This window comes from Mauremys reevesii, linkage group 15, assembly GCF_016161935.1.
Source record: "Mauremys reevesii isolate NIE-2019 linkage group 15, ASM1616193v1, whole genome shotgun sequence".
Taxonomy (NCBI): domain Eukaryota; kingdom Metazoa; phylum Chordata; order Testudines; family Geoemydidae; genus Mauremys; species Mauremys reevesii.
In genome coordinates this window covers 2,286,179-2,301,755 of record NC_052637.1, presented here as the reverse complement: position 1 = coordinate 2,301,755, position 15,577 = coordinate 2,286,179, and the positions used below count along the sequence as shown (strand labels likewise).

Genomic DNA, 15,577 nt, shown 5'->3' with positions numbered 1-15,577 from the left:
CAGCAGACAGCAGTACTGCTGGGAGCCCCTCTACTCCGACAGCATGAAGAAGAGGCTCGCCCTGCTTTCTGCAGCATGGCGCAGGGTCGGGCGGGGGGAGGGGTGGCAGGCGGGGGCTGGGACCTGCTCCAGGCAGGGATGTGGCGGGGGGGTGGGGAGGTCAGCGGGGGCTGGGGCCCGATCCAGGCAGGCAGGGCCAGCTTTAGGAGGTGTGGGGCCCAATTCAAACAGTTTCCACGGGGCCCCAGCAGGGATCACTGAAAAAAAAAACCAAAAAAAAAGACACATGAGGCTTGTACTCACCGGGCGCTGCTCCAAGTCTTTGGCGGCACTTCGGCGGTGGGTCCTTCACTCACTCCAGGTCTTCAGCGGCACTGAAGGACCCACCGCCGAAGTGCTGCTGAAGACCTGGAGCGCCACCAGGTGAGTAAAAATTAAAAAGGTGCCTCTAGCCAGGGAAGGGATTCTCACTGGGCGCGGGGCCCGATTCGGAGGAATTGGTGGAATAGGCCAAAAGCCGTCCCAGAGACCCAGCTCCAAACACTGCTGGAGCCCGGGCACCGCAGGTCTATAGAACCTGCCGCCCATGGGTGGGGGGACCTTGGCAGGACAATCCTGTGGCAGGCACACGGGCAGCGCGGGGCTGGGGTTGGAGGCGCAGGTGGCAGGGAAGTGAAGGGGTTAAGGTGAAGGTGGCACTGTGGAGAGGTTGGGGTGAAGGTGGCAAAATGTAGGGGTTGGGGCACAGTGTAGGAGTTAGGGTGCAGAAAGGGACAAGGATTAGTGGCAAAGGGGGTGCAGGATGGGGAGCCTGCAGGGGCTAAGGGAAAAGGCCCTGAGGCCGGCCCTGCCCCCTGGTGGATATGAGGGGGGTTTCTGCTGTCACCCTTCCCCTCCCCTTTACTTCCTCTCTTTCTCCTTTTGCTTCTCTCTCCCAGGAGTCTGGCTCAGCCAACTCCAGCGTTTGCACCACTGCTGGTAGGGTGACCAGATGTCCCAATTGAATAGGGACAGTCCCGCTATTTGGGGCGTTGTCTTCTATAGGTGCCTATTACCCCCCATCCCCTCCTGATTTTTCACACTCGCTGTCTGGTCACTCAGTGCTGGTAACATGCGCCCAGAGATGCTGCATTGAGCAGGGTTGATCGCTAGGACCCAGGAGCAGCCGGGAGGCGGCTCCGGGGCAGCGAGCGCTGGGCTCAGGCCCGGCCGCAGGAAGTGACTCGCAGCCGCTGCGGTGACTCTGGCTCCCAGGCTCCTGGCGAGATCCCCGAGCCCCGGGGGGCGGCTGGTGCTGGGAGCCCGGAGCCCTGGCTGCAGCCGGGAGAGGGGAATCTCCAGCAGGGCCCTTCCCGCTGCTCCCCGTCCAGGAGCCTCTCCCAGGGCAGAGCCCCCAGCCCGGCCCGGCCCCTGCCCCGGGGGGCCCCGCTCGGAGGGAAGGTGAGAGAGACCCGCCCCCCCGGCACCCCCGGGCTGCAGGGGGCGGAGGCTAAAGAGGTGCCGGGGGTGAGGGCAGGCGGGGGAGCGGGGTGGGGGCAGGAGGCGGGTGCGGGGCTGCGGGGGGCAGGCTGGGATGGGGGCGGGGGCACTGAAGGGAAGATGGGGCGATTCGGGGGATCGGGGCGATTGTGGGGCTGAGGGGAGCGAGGCTGGAATGGGGGAAGATGTGGGGGGGCACTGCGAGGGAAGGGGTGTGTGGGGAGGCGGAAGGGAGACAGCCCCCCACCCTGCTCCCAGTGTGTGTTATTGTCAGACACACCCGGGCTGGCGGGGTCTGTGTCTCATGAGTTTTGGGGTCTGCCCGGGGCCCTGGTCTGATTTCTGGGCAGGATTCACATCTCAGCCCCACCGGAGTCACTGCTGCTTTGGGCAGGCAGGGAGTGTGGATGGGCCACTGGGCTCAGCCTCTGCCTGCCTGTCCCTGGGGGCTGCTGCAGGAGCCCAGGGCAGCTCGTTCTTCAGGTAATGCCACCAGAGGGCTCCGGCTGTTCCTCAGGGAGAGGAGTTTACAGGGCAGTTGGGGGAAATCCCCCAAAGTGGCCCCTTTAGTTATGCTCTTTTTCTAGCATTTGGCTCAGAGATACTGTTACTAGGAGGGTCTGAAGAGCCTGTGGGGAATCGGGGGTGACATGGACTGAAGCCGACAGGCTGAGGAATCACGCCAATGTTTTGCTCCAGATGGGCCCGTCTTCCAGGATGCAGGGAAGGGAAATGTCTGTGATGGAGCCAGCTGGGGTCGGGGATTTTCAGGGAGCACCTGGGCAGGGGCAGGAAGGATACCGGGTGTAATAAACCTACTGATTTTCTGAGTGGGCCCATTGGTGATGGGGGAGGGGAGATGGGACATTCCCCCATTTCTCAAACAGGATACACCCCCTTGCACTGGGCTGGGAACACTTTCAAGGCTCCCAGTGCTGGAGTGAGACCCCACTAGCCTGAGGCTGCTGTGAAATACGCAGGGAAGCTGTTGGGATTCCTGTCCCTGTCCCCGGCTCAGAGCTCTGCTTCCCGTATCATCCTGTGGCTGGCAGGCGTGTGGGAAATGAGAAGACCCTGCCCTGCTCCGTGTGCTGGGGGGGACAAGGAGCTCTCACCTTCTCCCATCCCCTGAAGCCTCCTGGCTACTCTGATCAGGGTGGGGGTGGGATTCTGCTACTCTGACCCTCATAGAGCTTCCATTTCTTTATCCTTCCTGCCACGTGACTAGTTGGATTGTGGCTGGAGCAGCAGGTAATGACCGGGGCCTTTTGGTGTTTCAGATGTCGGTGACCTTCGAGGAGGTGGCTGTGTATTTCACCCAGGGGCAGGGGGCTCTGCTGGACCCCGCTCAGAGAGCCCTCTATAGGGATGTCATGCAGGAGAACTACGAGACGGTGACCTCGCTGGGTAAGGGATTTCTGTCCCCTCAGATACTAGAAGCCATGGGGTCTGTGTGTCTATTTGTGGTCATGTTCTTCCCATGTCAGTTAGATCAGAGGTGAGTGGGTTCCATAATGCACAGCTGCCATGTGAGAGAGACTTGCATCTCCATGCCTCCTCCAGTGGGACATGGGTGTCAAAACCCAATGGACAAGCTAAACCATCCCCACCCCTCCAGCTTTCAAAGGGTCATAAATCCAGCATTGTCCTGTCTGTGTTGTTTCTCAGCTGCACACACAATCCCTGTTCACCTCCCTCGTTGGGACTAGCTCCAGCCGAGGGGAGGGCTCTGGTCTCTGCAGGTTTAGAAAGAGGCAGGGGTTTAAGTCCAGAGCTGTGTGTGTGTCAACAAGGCCTCCAGAGTGCACAGATCCTGAGAACGGCTAGTGAAGGTGTAGTAATAATTCAACTCACCTCCCCAGACAACTTCCTCTGCGCTCAGTGGGCTCAGTGACCATTTTCCACTCCTCTTGGATTCCACGTTCCTCCAGCAGAGCACAGGGACAGGTTCCACTCACAGAATGTCCTTTCTGACAAATACTCCACCAATGCTCCATGCACCTTGATCTGGTCTGATTTCACCCTTGGCACAGGATTCCCCCTTGCCAAACCTGAACTGATTGTCCAGCTGGAACGAGGGGAAGAGCCGTGGGTGCCGGATCTCCAGCCCTGCAAGGAAAGAAGGCTTCCGAGATGCCCCCATACAGGTGAGGACTGACACAGAAACCATCTAGGGAATGAAGGAAAAAGTTGAGAATCCCCAAATATGGTGTGAGTTAGCACCCTCAGTTCTTCCTCATCTCAGTCAGGGCAGGGCTGCAGTCATCAGCTCATTCCATTCCACCGAGCCTCTTACCTGCAGGAGTTTGCTTCCCAGCTTTCCTTCCCTGTGAGTGTTTGGGTGGGATGTGGAGGTGGAGTCCAATTGCTCAGTCTTTGTGTTGGGTTTTCCCTCTGTGCTATTCCTCTTTCTCCCCAGCACAATGACTCCTGTCTGGATTGTGTCTCTCCCAGCAGGTGCTGAGCGAGGGAGTGAGAATGAGGAGGGGAATCATCATGAGGAAGTTCCCGGGGAAGTGCAACCACAGGGCACCTTTGTGGAAAGAGCTGAAGGGAATTTTCCCCAGTGCTTGGAGCAGGGAGAATCCTGGGGAAATTGGCACAGGTCAGAGAGGCTTCTGGGAAACTATCCAGGGAAGAAAGTGGATGAATCTAATAATGGTGGGGGAGGAGAGGAAGATCCCAGAGCGCAGCAGACAAATCCCAAGGAAGAAACACCCTGGCAGTACCTTCAGTGTGGGAAAGGATTCACTGTGAGCTCACAGCTTGTGACACATCAGACAATCCATACTGGAGAGAAACCCCTTCAATGCTTGGACCATGGAGAAAGCTTTAATAAGCTCTCAGATCTTAATAACCACGGGAGAAGCCACAGTGGAGAAAAACCCTCTCAATCCCTCGAGTGCGGGAAATGTTTCATTTCGAAGACACAAATAATTAGACATCAGTTAAGCCACACAGGGGAGAGACACCACAAGTGCTTGGAGTGTGGGAAAAATTTCATACAGATGTCACACCTAGTTCGTCATCAGGCAGTCCACACAGGAGAGAGAACCCCCAAGTGTTTGGACTTAAGGGAAAGTTCCATACAAAGGTCAGACCTTGTTAAACATCAGGCATTACATACAAGGGAGAGACCCCACAAGTGCTTGGACTGTGGGAAAAGTTTCATAAGAAAGTCAAACCTTGTTCAACATCAGGTAGTCCACACAGGAGAGAGACCCCATAAATGCTTGGACTGTGGGAAATGTTTCAAAGAGAGGGCAACCCTTGTTAGACATCAGGCAATCCACACAGGAGAGAGACCCCACAAGTGCTTGGACTGTGGGAAATGTTTCACAGAGAGGTCAACCCTTGTTAAACATCAGTCAATCCACACAGGAGAGAGACCCCACAAGTGCTTGGACTGTGGGAAAGGTTACATACGAATGTCAGACCTTGTTCTACATCATAGAATCCACACAGGAGAGAGACCCCACAAGTGCTTGCAGTGTGGGAAAAGTTTCATAAGCAGGTCAAACCTTGTTCAACATCAGAGAATCCACACAGGAGAGAGACCCCACAAGTGCTTGGACTGTGGGAAATGTTTCACAGAGAGGTCTAACCTTGTTAAACATCAGGCAATCCATACAGGAGTGAGACCCCACAAGTGCTTGGATTGTGGGAAAGGTTACATACAAAGGTCAGCCCTTGTTGAACATCAGGCAATCCACACAGGAGAGAGACCCCACAAGTGCTTGGACTGTGGGAAATGTTTCACAGAGAGGTCAACCCTTGTTAAACATCACCAGGCAATCCACACAGGAGAGAGACCCCACAAGTGCTTGGATTGTGGCAAAGGTTACATACAAAGGTCAGAACTTGTTAAACATCAGTCAATCCACACAGGAGAGAAACCGCACAAGTGCGTGGACTGTGGGAAAGGTTACATACAAAGGTCAGACCTTGTTAAGCATCAGGCAATCCACACAGGAGAGAGACCCCACAAGTGTATGGACTGTGGGAAAGGTTACGTACAAAGGTCAGACCTTGTTAAACATCAGGCAATCCACACAGGAGAGAGACCCCACAAGTGCTTGGACTGTGGGAAAAGTTTCCTAAGAAGGTCAAACCTTGTTCAACATCAGAGAATCCACACAGGAGAGAGACCCCACAAGTGCTTGGTCTGTGGGAAATGTTTCACAGAGAAGTCAAACCTTGTTAAACATCAGGCAGTCCACACAGGAGAGAGACCCCACAAGTGCTTGGACTGTGGGAAAGGTTACATACAAAGGTCAGCCCTTGTTAAACATCAGTCAATCCACACAGGAGAGAGACCCCACAAGTGCTTGGACTGTGGGAAAAGTTTCATAAGCAGGTCAGACCTTGTTCAACATCAGAGAATCCACACATGAGAGAGACCCCACAAGTGCTTGGACTGTGGGAAAGGTTATATACAAAGGTCACACCTTATTCAACATCAGGCAATCCACACAGGAGAGACTCCAGAGGTGCTTGGACTCCGGGAAAAGTTTCATATGGAAGTCTGACCGCATTAAACATGGAAGAATCCACACAGGATCTGAACTTCTGTGACACATGGCATGAAATGATTAAGCAAGTTGCATGTAATTGATTCGATGGGGGTAGGGCCTGAAAGATGGAGAGAATGTTTATAGGTGAAATCACCAAAATGTGTTTTGCCAGAGTAGTGTTAACTGGATCTGTTCCGCTCTCCTGCTTGGACATTTTCTGTGGGGATTCCAGAGATGGAAAGGAGCAGCTGTTACCATCTTGGCTACCAATCCCCAGGATGACTCTCTACACTAGCAATTCTCAAACTGTGAGCAGAGCCTCCCAATGGATGGACAGGAATGTGTCAAGGGAGGCGTGATCACTGTGGGTTGTTTGTTTTTTAAAGATCACTGGCTGTCGGCCCCAGGTGGTTGGGGCTCATGAAGAAGGAACAGGCCCATCTGGGAGGTGGGGATAAACGCTCAGGCTCTGAAACCCAGGTGGAGCAGCAGAACAGAAGTAGGGGTGTCAATGTGGTGATAAGTCTGCTGTGAAGAGCAATATTGAGGAACATCACTTTTCACGTGGCCACCCTCACTTCTGTGCTGCTATTGGAGGACTTCAGTTCTGGGCACACTGCCAGCAGCACGTTTACAAAATGATAAATCTTCTCCAAAGTATGTCCTGTGAGGTACAATAGGGAAAGTCATCGCCTGCTGAATATTATTGTCCCATTAAAATGTGTCTATCCGCACTGTCCTTGGAGCTCGGAGAGTTTGCTGTATGTTTGTTACATACTGTAAAGCTGGAAAATGCCCACAGAGGAGCTCCTCATAGACAGCGGCACCTGCAGACCAGCTAGGTGCTAAGTAGCCAGTAATTACTCAGCCGATCCTTCACCAGCTGTGTAGCTGGGAACAAGAGAGTTACAATTCACCGGATGGACGGCTGGATGCTCACTTAGGCCACAGACTGATTGTCGCCTGCCCCCGGGCTGGGGGGTGAACCTCAAAGAAGAGAGTGGTACAAAGGAAAAAGGGGGAGTCGCCTCCATTTTCACCTCTCCTCTACCTTCTCTACTTGACTTGAAAGGCAGCAGGGGCCGTGGAGTGGAGTGGAGAGGACGGACCAAGGCTGGAAGGAAATGCAGCCTGGGTACTCAGAACTCTGAACTGCCTGCAACAGCAGGTGGGGTGCAGAAACCTCCTTGCTTCACATTTTCCTTAAATTGGTCAAATGTAGGATTTAAAATGCATTTTATAATTTTGTAGTTTTAATCGGTTCTGAATTTTGACATCTTTCTCTCTCGTAATCCCTGAAAACCTCCTTACTCCAGTTACTAAAGTGGTTTTAGTGTTTTGTCTGGACCTGTTTGTTTTCATTGAAGTGTTTTGGGGATTTGACTGGAGAGAACAATGCTGTGGCCTAATCCAGCCCCTCTGTGGGGGTGACCCACTAATGACTGAGTTTGTCCATCCCAGTGACCAGACTGAGTTGTCCAAGATGCACATTCCCGTGGCGCAAGGCTGGGAGGAGAAAACTGGCTGATGTTGCTGTGTCGTTTGGTAAGTTCCTGAGTGTCTGGCTAGTCGCACTCAGTACAGTGCAGCCAGGAGTGACTTTGAAGGCTGGTGGCTGTGTGTGAGGTGGGCGTGGAGGGGTTTGTTGTTCACACAGGGAAGCAGCAGGGTGGATTTGATTTAAATAACTAGTCAGGAAGACTGGATTTAATCATGGTTTTCTACATAAAAATGTATTCTTGTTGGGTATTATAACCTTAGTACATATTCTTCAAAACACAGAGATAGATGTAGGTTTCATTTTTGGAAGGTACATACTGTACATTTTTAAACAGTGATTTATTCTGAAAACTTTTCAGGTGAGTTTTACAGCTATATCAGACAATGAATGTTTGGTTATTTCATTTCATTTAATTTAATTTGGTTATTTCATTGTTTGGTTATTTCATTCATGCCATGTTGTATTAGGAGGAGAACATCACCAGACAGACATTTAAATAACAGAAATCTGATTTTCTTGATTTTTTTTTAAAGTCATTGATTTTTATTCACCCTGGGATAAAACATGCCCTGGGATGGAGAATTAGTCAGTTCAACAGTCCGGATTGTACACTGGGGTATGTCTCACACCCGCTGTCTCCTGGGACCCACATGGCACCGTTGGGCTTTCATCATCCTGATCCTGACAGGGAAGGTGAGCAGGGCAATGCAGAGAAGAGGAACCAGCCGACATCCTCAACTGCTTCGGCTTCGACTAAATCCTGAACTCCCCCTGGCATGTGAGACTTGAGGTCCTGCCGCCAGCCTTCCCCCCCTGCGTCTGTTTCCTTCCCAATGATCAGGAGTGGAAGTAACTGAAAGGACTTAGCGATATGCTGGAGTCTTGAGCAGGGGGAGGGGCCTCAACCGGAATTGGTGGGATCTTTAAACCCCTGGGCCCTTTACATTGAGATTTAAAGGGCCCGGGACTCCGGCTTCGGTAGCAGTGGCTGGGAGTCCCAGGCTCTTTAAATCATGGGGGGAGCTGTGGCAGTGTCTGGGAGCCCTGAGGCTCTGGCAGTGATGTAAAAGGCCCAGAGCTCTGGTGCAGTAGCGGTGGCCAGAGCCCCTGGCCCTTTAAATCGCTGCCAGAGCTCTGCTGCCGGAGCCCTGGGTAACAGCAGCAGCCGGGAGCCCCAGGATTTGGGCGGTGCTTTAAAGGGTCCAGGGCTCCATAAAACAGGAGGCTGAACCTAAAGGTGGGGAACCTGGAGTATGAAAGGGGGTTCTACAGTGAATAAGGAAGCAGGAGAGGAAAAGTGGGTACCTGAGAAACTGTAAAGAGAAGAGATCATTAACCTGTGTTAGTCTATGGTCCACCGAGGAATAGAAAATACTCTGTTTTAAGGTAAAAACAGTTTGGAATACGGCCTAAGGTGCGAGAGGACGTAGAAAATTTGGCTAAAAACTGCATAAGATGGGCAGCAGATGGGAATAGACCACCGGATTTGGGACCCTTGTGGCACCAAAGACTTGCAGGGCCATGGAGTAGAATCTAGGTTGATTATATTAAGACCCAAAGAGGGAATCAATATTTATTAGTGATAATAGATTCTTTTTGTGGCTGGGCAGAGGCAGTTTCCACCAGGAATCATTCTGCAGAGACCACCGCCAAGAAGTTGTGGAAAATTCTGTTTAGTAGATACAGGGCTCCAAAAGTAATTGGTTCAGATGATGGAGCACATTTTATACGAAAAGTAATTATAAAAATGTTAAAAGCTTTAGGAGTAAAGCAACAGCTGCCTATCCCCCACCAACCTCAATCGTCAGAGACAGTAGAAAGGATGGATCAGACTATCAAGCAAGCCCTTCGCAAAGTGGTGGACGTCGCTGGCAAAGGTTGCGACAATAAATTACCGATGGTGTTGGCAGCCATCCGGAGCAATGATGGATTGGATACTGACTACCAGCCGTATCCCATTCTCTTTGGAAGGTCTATGAGTTTGTGGAACCCTTTAGTGTGGAACCCTTTATTATATGGAGGAGATGGAGGAGTCTCTGTTGTCCTGGGCCTTCGTCTGCAACTCCAAGTAGCCAGTCTTGGGGAGGAAGCCAGGATCCAAGGGGTGCCCTTTTCTCCAGTTCTTACAGTGTTTTAAAGCCGTCCCGCTGGTGTTATTTCCTTTCTTGCCGATTCTTCATTTTTTTCCAGGGACATGACAAAACTGGTGTATTATAAACAGTTCTTTTTGACCAATTAATCCTTCAGTTTTCGCTTTGGTTGCCAAATGCAAGTCATGCACTCATGTCGAAACATACTCCAGCCACATGTTACATGGATAGATGGGTTATATATGTACATATCCCAACATTGCCTGCGTCTCCCAAGGGGGCTCAGTGACCCTGTTCCCATCCTCTGGAATTGAATTATCCCTCAGCTGGCTGGCTGAGGGCTCTGGCTGTACCCAGCACCCCCCTCCCCTCCTCCCGGGACCTCAGAGCTGTGCGGAGCCCCTCCCTGCCTGTGTTGGGGGCCCTAGAGACCAGCCAGAGCCAGGAGCAAAAGTTTGTAGCATGTGAGTGAGCAGGGCTGGGGGAGTCAGGCCAGGCAGGGGGGTTGAGCAAGGATGGGAACAGACTGTCATAAACAGACTGTTAAGGGTTAATGCCTCTTTTACCTGCAAAGGGTTAAGAAGTTCACCTAGCCTGGCTGACACCTGACTAGAGGAACCAATGGGGGAACAAGATGTTTCAGAAGGAAGGAGGGAAGTTTTTCTTTGTTTAGAGAGTCTCAGTTTCAGCAGGAGTGAAAAAGATCAAGGAACCCAGCCTCTTATCAGAGTAGTAAGTTTTAGAAAGGAATAAATAGGTTTATGTTTATTTCTTTGTAACCTGTCTTGTGCAATTAAAGGTAGAATCTAATTGGCTATTTGGATATTTTTCATTAGTGTACTAAGTTTTTGCCCAGGGGAACATCCTCTGTGTTTTGAATCTGTTGTCTGTAAGGGTACGTCTACACTATGGGATTATTCCGATTTTACATAAACCGGTTTAGTAAAACAGATTGTATAAAGTCGAGTGCACGCGGCCACACTAAGCACATTAATTCGGTGGTGTGCGTCCACGGTCCGAGGCTAGCGTCGATTTCTGGAGCATTGCACTGTGGGTAGCTATTCCGTAGCTATCCCATAGTTCCCGCAGTCTCCCCCACCCCTTGTAATTCTGGGTTGAGATCCCAGTGCCTGATGGGGCAAAAATCATTGTCGCGGGTGATTCTGGGTAAATGTCGTCAGTCACTCCTTCCTCTGGGAAAGCAACGGCAGACAATCATTTCACGCCCTTATTCCCTGGATTGCCCTGGCAGACGCCATAGCATGGCAACCATGGAGCCTGTTTTGCCTTTTGTCACTGTCACCGTATGTGTACTAGATGCCGCTGACAGAGGCGATTCAGCAGCGCTACACAGCAGCATTCATTTGCTTTTGCATGATAGCAGAGATGGTTATCAGCCATTCTGTACCATCTGCTTCCATTGTAAATTGACAATGAGATGATGGTTACCAGTCTTTCTGTACTGTACTGTCTGCTGCTGTCATGGGTCCCCTGGCTGAGGTCGGCCGGGGGCGCAAAAGACAAAAATGGGAATGACTCCCTGAGTCAATCCCTCCTTTATGGTATCTAAAAATAGAATCCGTCCTGCCTAGAATATGGGGCAAGTGTACTAGAGAACCAGTGTATCAGAGAACCAGCAGAAATGATGAGCTGCATGCCATTCACAGGGGGTGCCCCTGCAACAACCCCACCTGTTGCTTCCCTCCTCCCCCAGCCTTCCTGGGCTACCATTGCAGTGTCCCCCCATTTGTGTGATGAAGTAATAAAGAATGCAGGAATAAGAAACAGTGACTTGTTAGTGAGATAAAATGAGGGGAAGGCAGCCTCCAGCTGCTATGATAGTCCAGACAGGACATTAAGCAGTGTGGGGGAGAGGAGCCCAGCATCCCGCTGCTAGTCCAGGCAGTACAGAATCTTTTCTTTACACATGAAGGGCGGGGGCTGATGGAGCTCAGCCCCCTGTTGCTATGATGAAGACGGTTACCAGCCGTTCTGTACCATCTACTGGGAATGACCGGGAGGCCAGCTAGGAGCACTCATGGGCTGATGATGAGGATGGATACCAGTCCTTCTGTACTGTACCGTCTGCCATCAGGTTGATGATGACAATGGATAGCAGTCATAAGGGGGGGGGGGGGGGCAAGGATGCTGCAGTTCACTGCCGCAGCATCGTGTCTACCAGCAGCATTCAGTAGACATATGGTGACATTTAAAAGAGTCAAGAGATGATTTTTTTCCCTTTTCCTTCTGGGAGTGGGTGGGGGTAGGGGTAAATTGACAAGCTATGCCCTGAACCACCCCGGACAATGTGTTTGACCCTACAAGCACTGGGAGCTCAGCCAAGAATGCAAATGCTTTTCGGAGACTGCAGGAAGTGTGGGATAGCTTGAGTCCTCAGTCCCCCCTCCCTCCCTCCTTCCATGAGCGTCCATTTGATTCTTTGGCTTTCCGTTACGCTTGTCACGCAGCAGTGTGCTGAGTCCCTGCTGGGGCCTCTGTCTGGAGATTTTTAAAAAATGCTTTGGAATTTCATCTTCTGTAATGGAGCTCTGATAGAACAGATTTGTCTGCCCATACAGCGATCACATCCGTACGGTCAATGCTGGAGCTCTTTTTGGATTTGGGACTGCATCGCCACCCGTGCTTATCGGAGCTTCACGCTGGCAAGCAGGAAATGATATTTAGAAGTTCGCGGGGCTTTTCCTGTCTACCTGGCCACTGCATCCGAGTTCTGATTGCTGTCCAGAGCGGTCACAGTGGTGCACTGTGGGATACCGCCCGGAGGCCAATACTGTCGATTTGCGGCCACACTAACCCTAATCCAATATGGTAATACCGATATTAGCGCTACTCCTCTCGTTGGGGAGGAGTACAGAAACCAGTTTAAAGAGCCCTTTACATCGATATAAAGGGCCTCTTAGTGTGGACGGGTGCGGCGTTAAATCGGTTCAACACTCCTAAAATCGGTTTAAATGCGTAGTGTAGACCAGGCCTGAGAGTAGCTGGTATGCTAATGTCTCCCAGAGGGTTTTCTTTTACCTTTCTTTTCTTTAATTAAAAGCCTTTTTCTTAATACCCGATTGATTTTTTCCTTGTTTTTAGATCCAAGGGGGTTGGATCTGGATCCACCAGGAGTTGGTGGGAGAAAGGAGGGGGGATGGTTAATTTCTCCTTGTTTTAAGATCCAAAGGATTGGACCTGGACTCACCAGGGAATTGGTGAAGGAGTCTCTCAAGGCTACCCAGGGATGGGAAGGTTTTGCGGGGAAAGGAAGTGATCCAGACACTGAAAACTCTGGATGGTGGCAGCGATACCAGATCTAAGCTGGTAATTAAGCTTAGAAGTGTCCATGCCGGTCGCCACATCTGTACCCTAAAGTTCAGAGTGGGGAAGGAACCTTGACATGGTGAGCAGCAGTGTGGGATTTTTAGGAACCAAAAGCCAGATTTTTTTTCCTCTTTTGAGATGCTGGGGAAGCAGTGAAGGAGAGATACCCTGAAGGCAAACAGATAAAGGTGTTTCTAACAAGGCTTTGTTAGAAAGGATTTCCAGCTGGGCTTAGTTGGAGGGTAATTAACAGTTTGCAAAAGACAAGTAACAAGCCAGTTTTTCTGGTCTCTTCTCATTCTGAGAAGTCCAGATAAAAGCTGTGGGTGTTTTATTTTTATCTCTCAAACCAAGATAGCTCAGGCAGAACACGGAAACATGTCAAGCAAAGGAAAAAGAAACCATACTATAGGAGCTGGAATTAGCCAACCTCTGGGCTGAGGAGATCCAAAAGGAACCTGACAGACAGATGGCCAGAGATGAGGCTGCCCACAAAAGAGCTATGGAGGAGAAACCAAAAGAGATGGAGGCGAGAGAAAAAGAGATGGAGGCGAGGGAAAGAGAGAGAAAGCATGAGCTGGAATTAGCAAGGGCTAAGCAGGCGTCCTCAAAGATAGTTGGCAGTTCCAACTAAGTACCGGGTAAATCTCTTGAGCTTATCCCATGGTCATCCCAGCGGCCATTCCAGAGTGAACAGAACCAAGGACCGGTTGGGGAAGTCTTTCCACTGGGAGGGAATGGGCAAGGACGTTGCTAATTATGTCCAGTCTTGTGAGGTGTGCCAACGAGTGGGAAAGCCCCAAGACCAAGTCAAAGCCCCTCTCCAGCCACTCCCCGTAATTGAGGAGCCATTTCAGCGAGTAGCTGTAGATATTCTGGGTCCTTTCCCAAAAAAGACCCCCACAGGAAAGCACTACATACTGACTTTCATGGATGTTGCTACCTGATGGCTGGAAGCAGTAGCTTTAAGCAACACCAGGGCTAAAAGTGTGTGCCAGGCATTAGCAGACATTTTTGCCAGGGTAGGTTGGCCCTCCGACATCCTTACAGATTTGGGAACTAATTTCCTGGCAGGGACAATGAAAAACCTGTGGGAAGCTGATGTGGTGAATCAGTTGGTTCCACCCCTTACCACCATCAAACCAATGGCCTGGTGGAGAGGTTTAATGGAACTTTGGGGCCCTCATATGTAAATTTGTAAATGAACACTCCAATGATTGGGATCTAGTGTTGCAGCAGTTGCTTTTTGCCTACAGGGCTGTACCACATCCCAGTTTAGGGTTTTCCCCATTCGAGCTTGTGTATGGCCACGAGGTTAAGGGGCCATTACAGTTGGTGAAGCAGCAATGGGAGGGGTTTATGCCTTCTCCAGGATTTAACATTCTAGACTTTGTAAGCAACCTACAAAGCACCCTCCGATACTCTTTAGCCCTTGCTAAAGAAAACCTAAAGGACGCTCAGGAAGAGCAAAAGGCCTGGTATGATAGACATACCAGAGAGCGTTCCTTCAAAGTAGGGGACCAGGTTATGGTCTTAAGGGCGCTACAGGCCCATAAGATGGAAGCGTCATGGGAAGGGCCATTCACGGTCCAAGAGTGCCTGGGAGCTGTTAACTATCTCATAGCATTCCCCACCTCAACCCTAAAGCCTAAAGTGTACCATGTTAACTCTCTCAAGCCCTCTTATTCCAGAGAATTAAAGGTTTGTCAGTTTACAGCCCAGGGAGGAGATGACGCTGAGTGGCCTGAAGGTGTCTACTACGAAGGAAAAAGTAACGGTGGTGTGGAAGAGGTGAACCTCTCTGCGACCCTTGGACGTCTGCAGCGACAGCAGATCAAGGAGCTGTGCGCTAGCTTTGCACCAATGTTCTCAGCCACTCCAGGACGGACCGAACTAGCATACCACTCCATTGACACAGGTAATGCTCACCCAATTAGAACCCCACCCTACCGGGTGTCTCCTCATGCCCAAGCTGCTATAGAACGGGAGATCCAAAGCATGCTACGGATGGGTATAATCCACCCCTACAGTGCATGGGCATCTCCAGTGGTTCTAGTTCCCAAACCAGATGGGGAAATACGCTTTTGCATGGACTACCGTAAGCTAAATGCTGTAACTCGTCCCGACAACTATCCAATGCCATGCACCGATGAACTATTGGAGAAACTGGGACGTGCCCAGTTCATCTCTACCTTAGACTTAACCAAGGGGTACTGGAAAGTACCGCTAGATTAACCCACCAAGGAAAAGGTCAGCCTTTATCATCCATGCAGGGGTATATGAATTTAATGTGCTTCCCTTCAGGCTGCGAAAAGCACCCGCCACCTTCCAAAGACTTGTAGATGGTGTCCTAGCAGGATTCGGAGAATCTGCAGTTGCCTACCTTGATGATGTGGCCATTTTTTCTGATTCATGGGCAGAACACCTGGAGCACCTGGAAAAAGTCTTGGAGCGCATCAGGCAGGCAGGACTAACTGTTAAGGCTAAAAAGTGTCAAATAGGCCAAAACAGAGTGACTTACCTTGGGCACCAGGTGGGTCAAGGAACGATAACTCCCCTACAGGCCAAGGTGGATGCTATCCAAAAGTGGCCTGTCCCAAAGTCAAAGAAACAGGTCCAATCCTTCTTAGGCTTGGCCGGATATTACAGGTGATTTATACCTCACT

The 15,577-nt window shown here is 50.9% G+C and overlaps 1 protein-coding gene across 1 annotated transcript; it reads left to right on the top strand.

The window, feature by feature from the left end:
* Window positions 1-2,744: 2,744 nt before the first annotated feature.
* LOC120382918 (zinc finger protein 707-like) lies at window positions 2,745-15,343 on the top strand. Its single transcript, XM_039500401.1, has 5 exons — window positions 2,745-2,886; window positions 3,513-3,626; window positions 7,455-7,538; window positions 14,629-14,829; window positions 15,216-15,343. Exons 1-5 carry the CDS (start codon window positions 2,760-2,762, stop codon window positions 15,251-15,253), a joined length of 564 nt encoding a protein of 187 aa, XP_039356335.1. The 5' UTR covers window positions 2,745-2,759; the 3' UTR covers window positions 15,254-15,343.
* The last annotated feature ends 234 nt before the right edge of the window (window positions 15,344-15,577 follow it).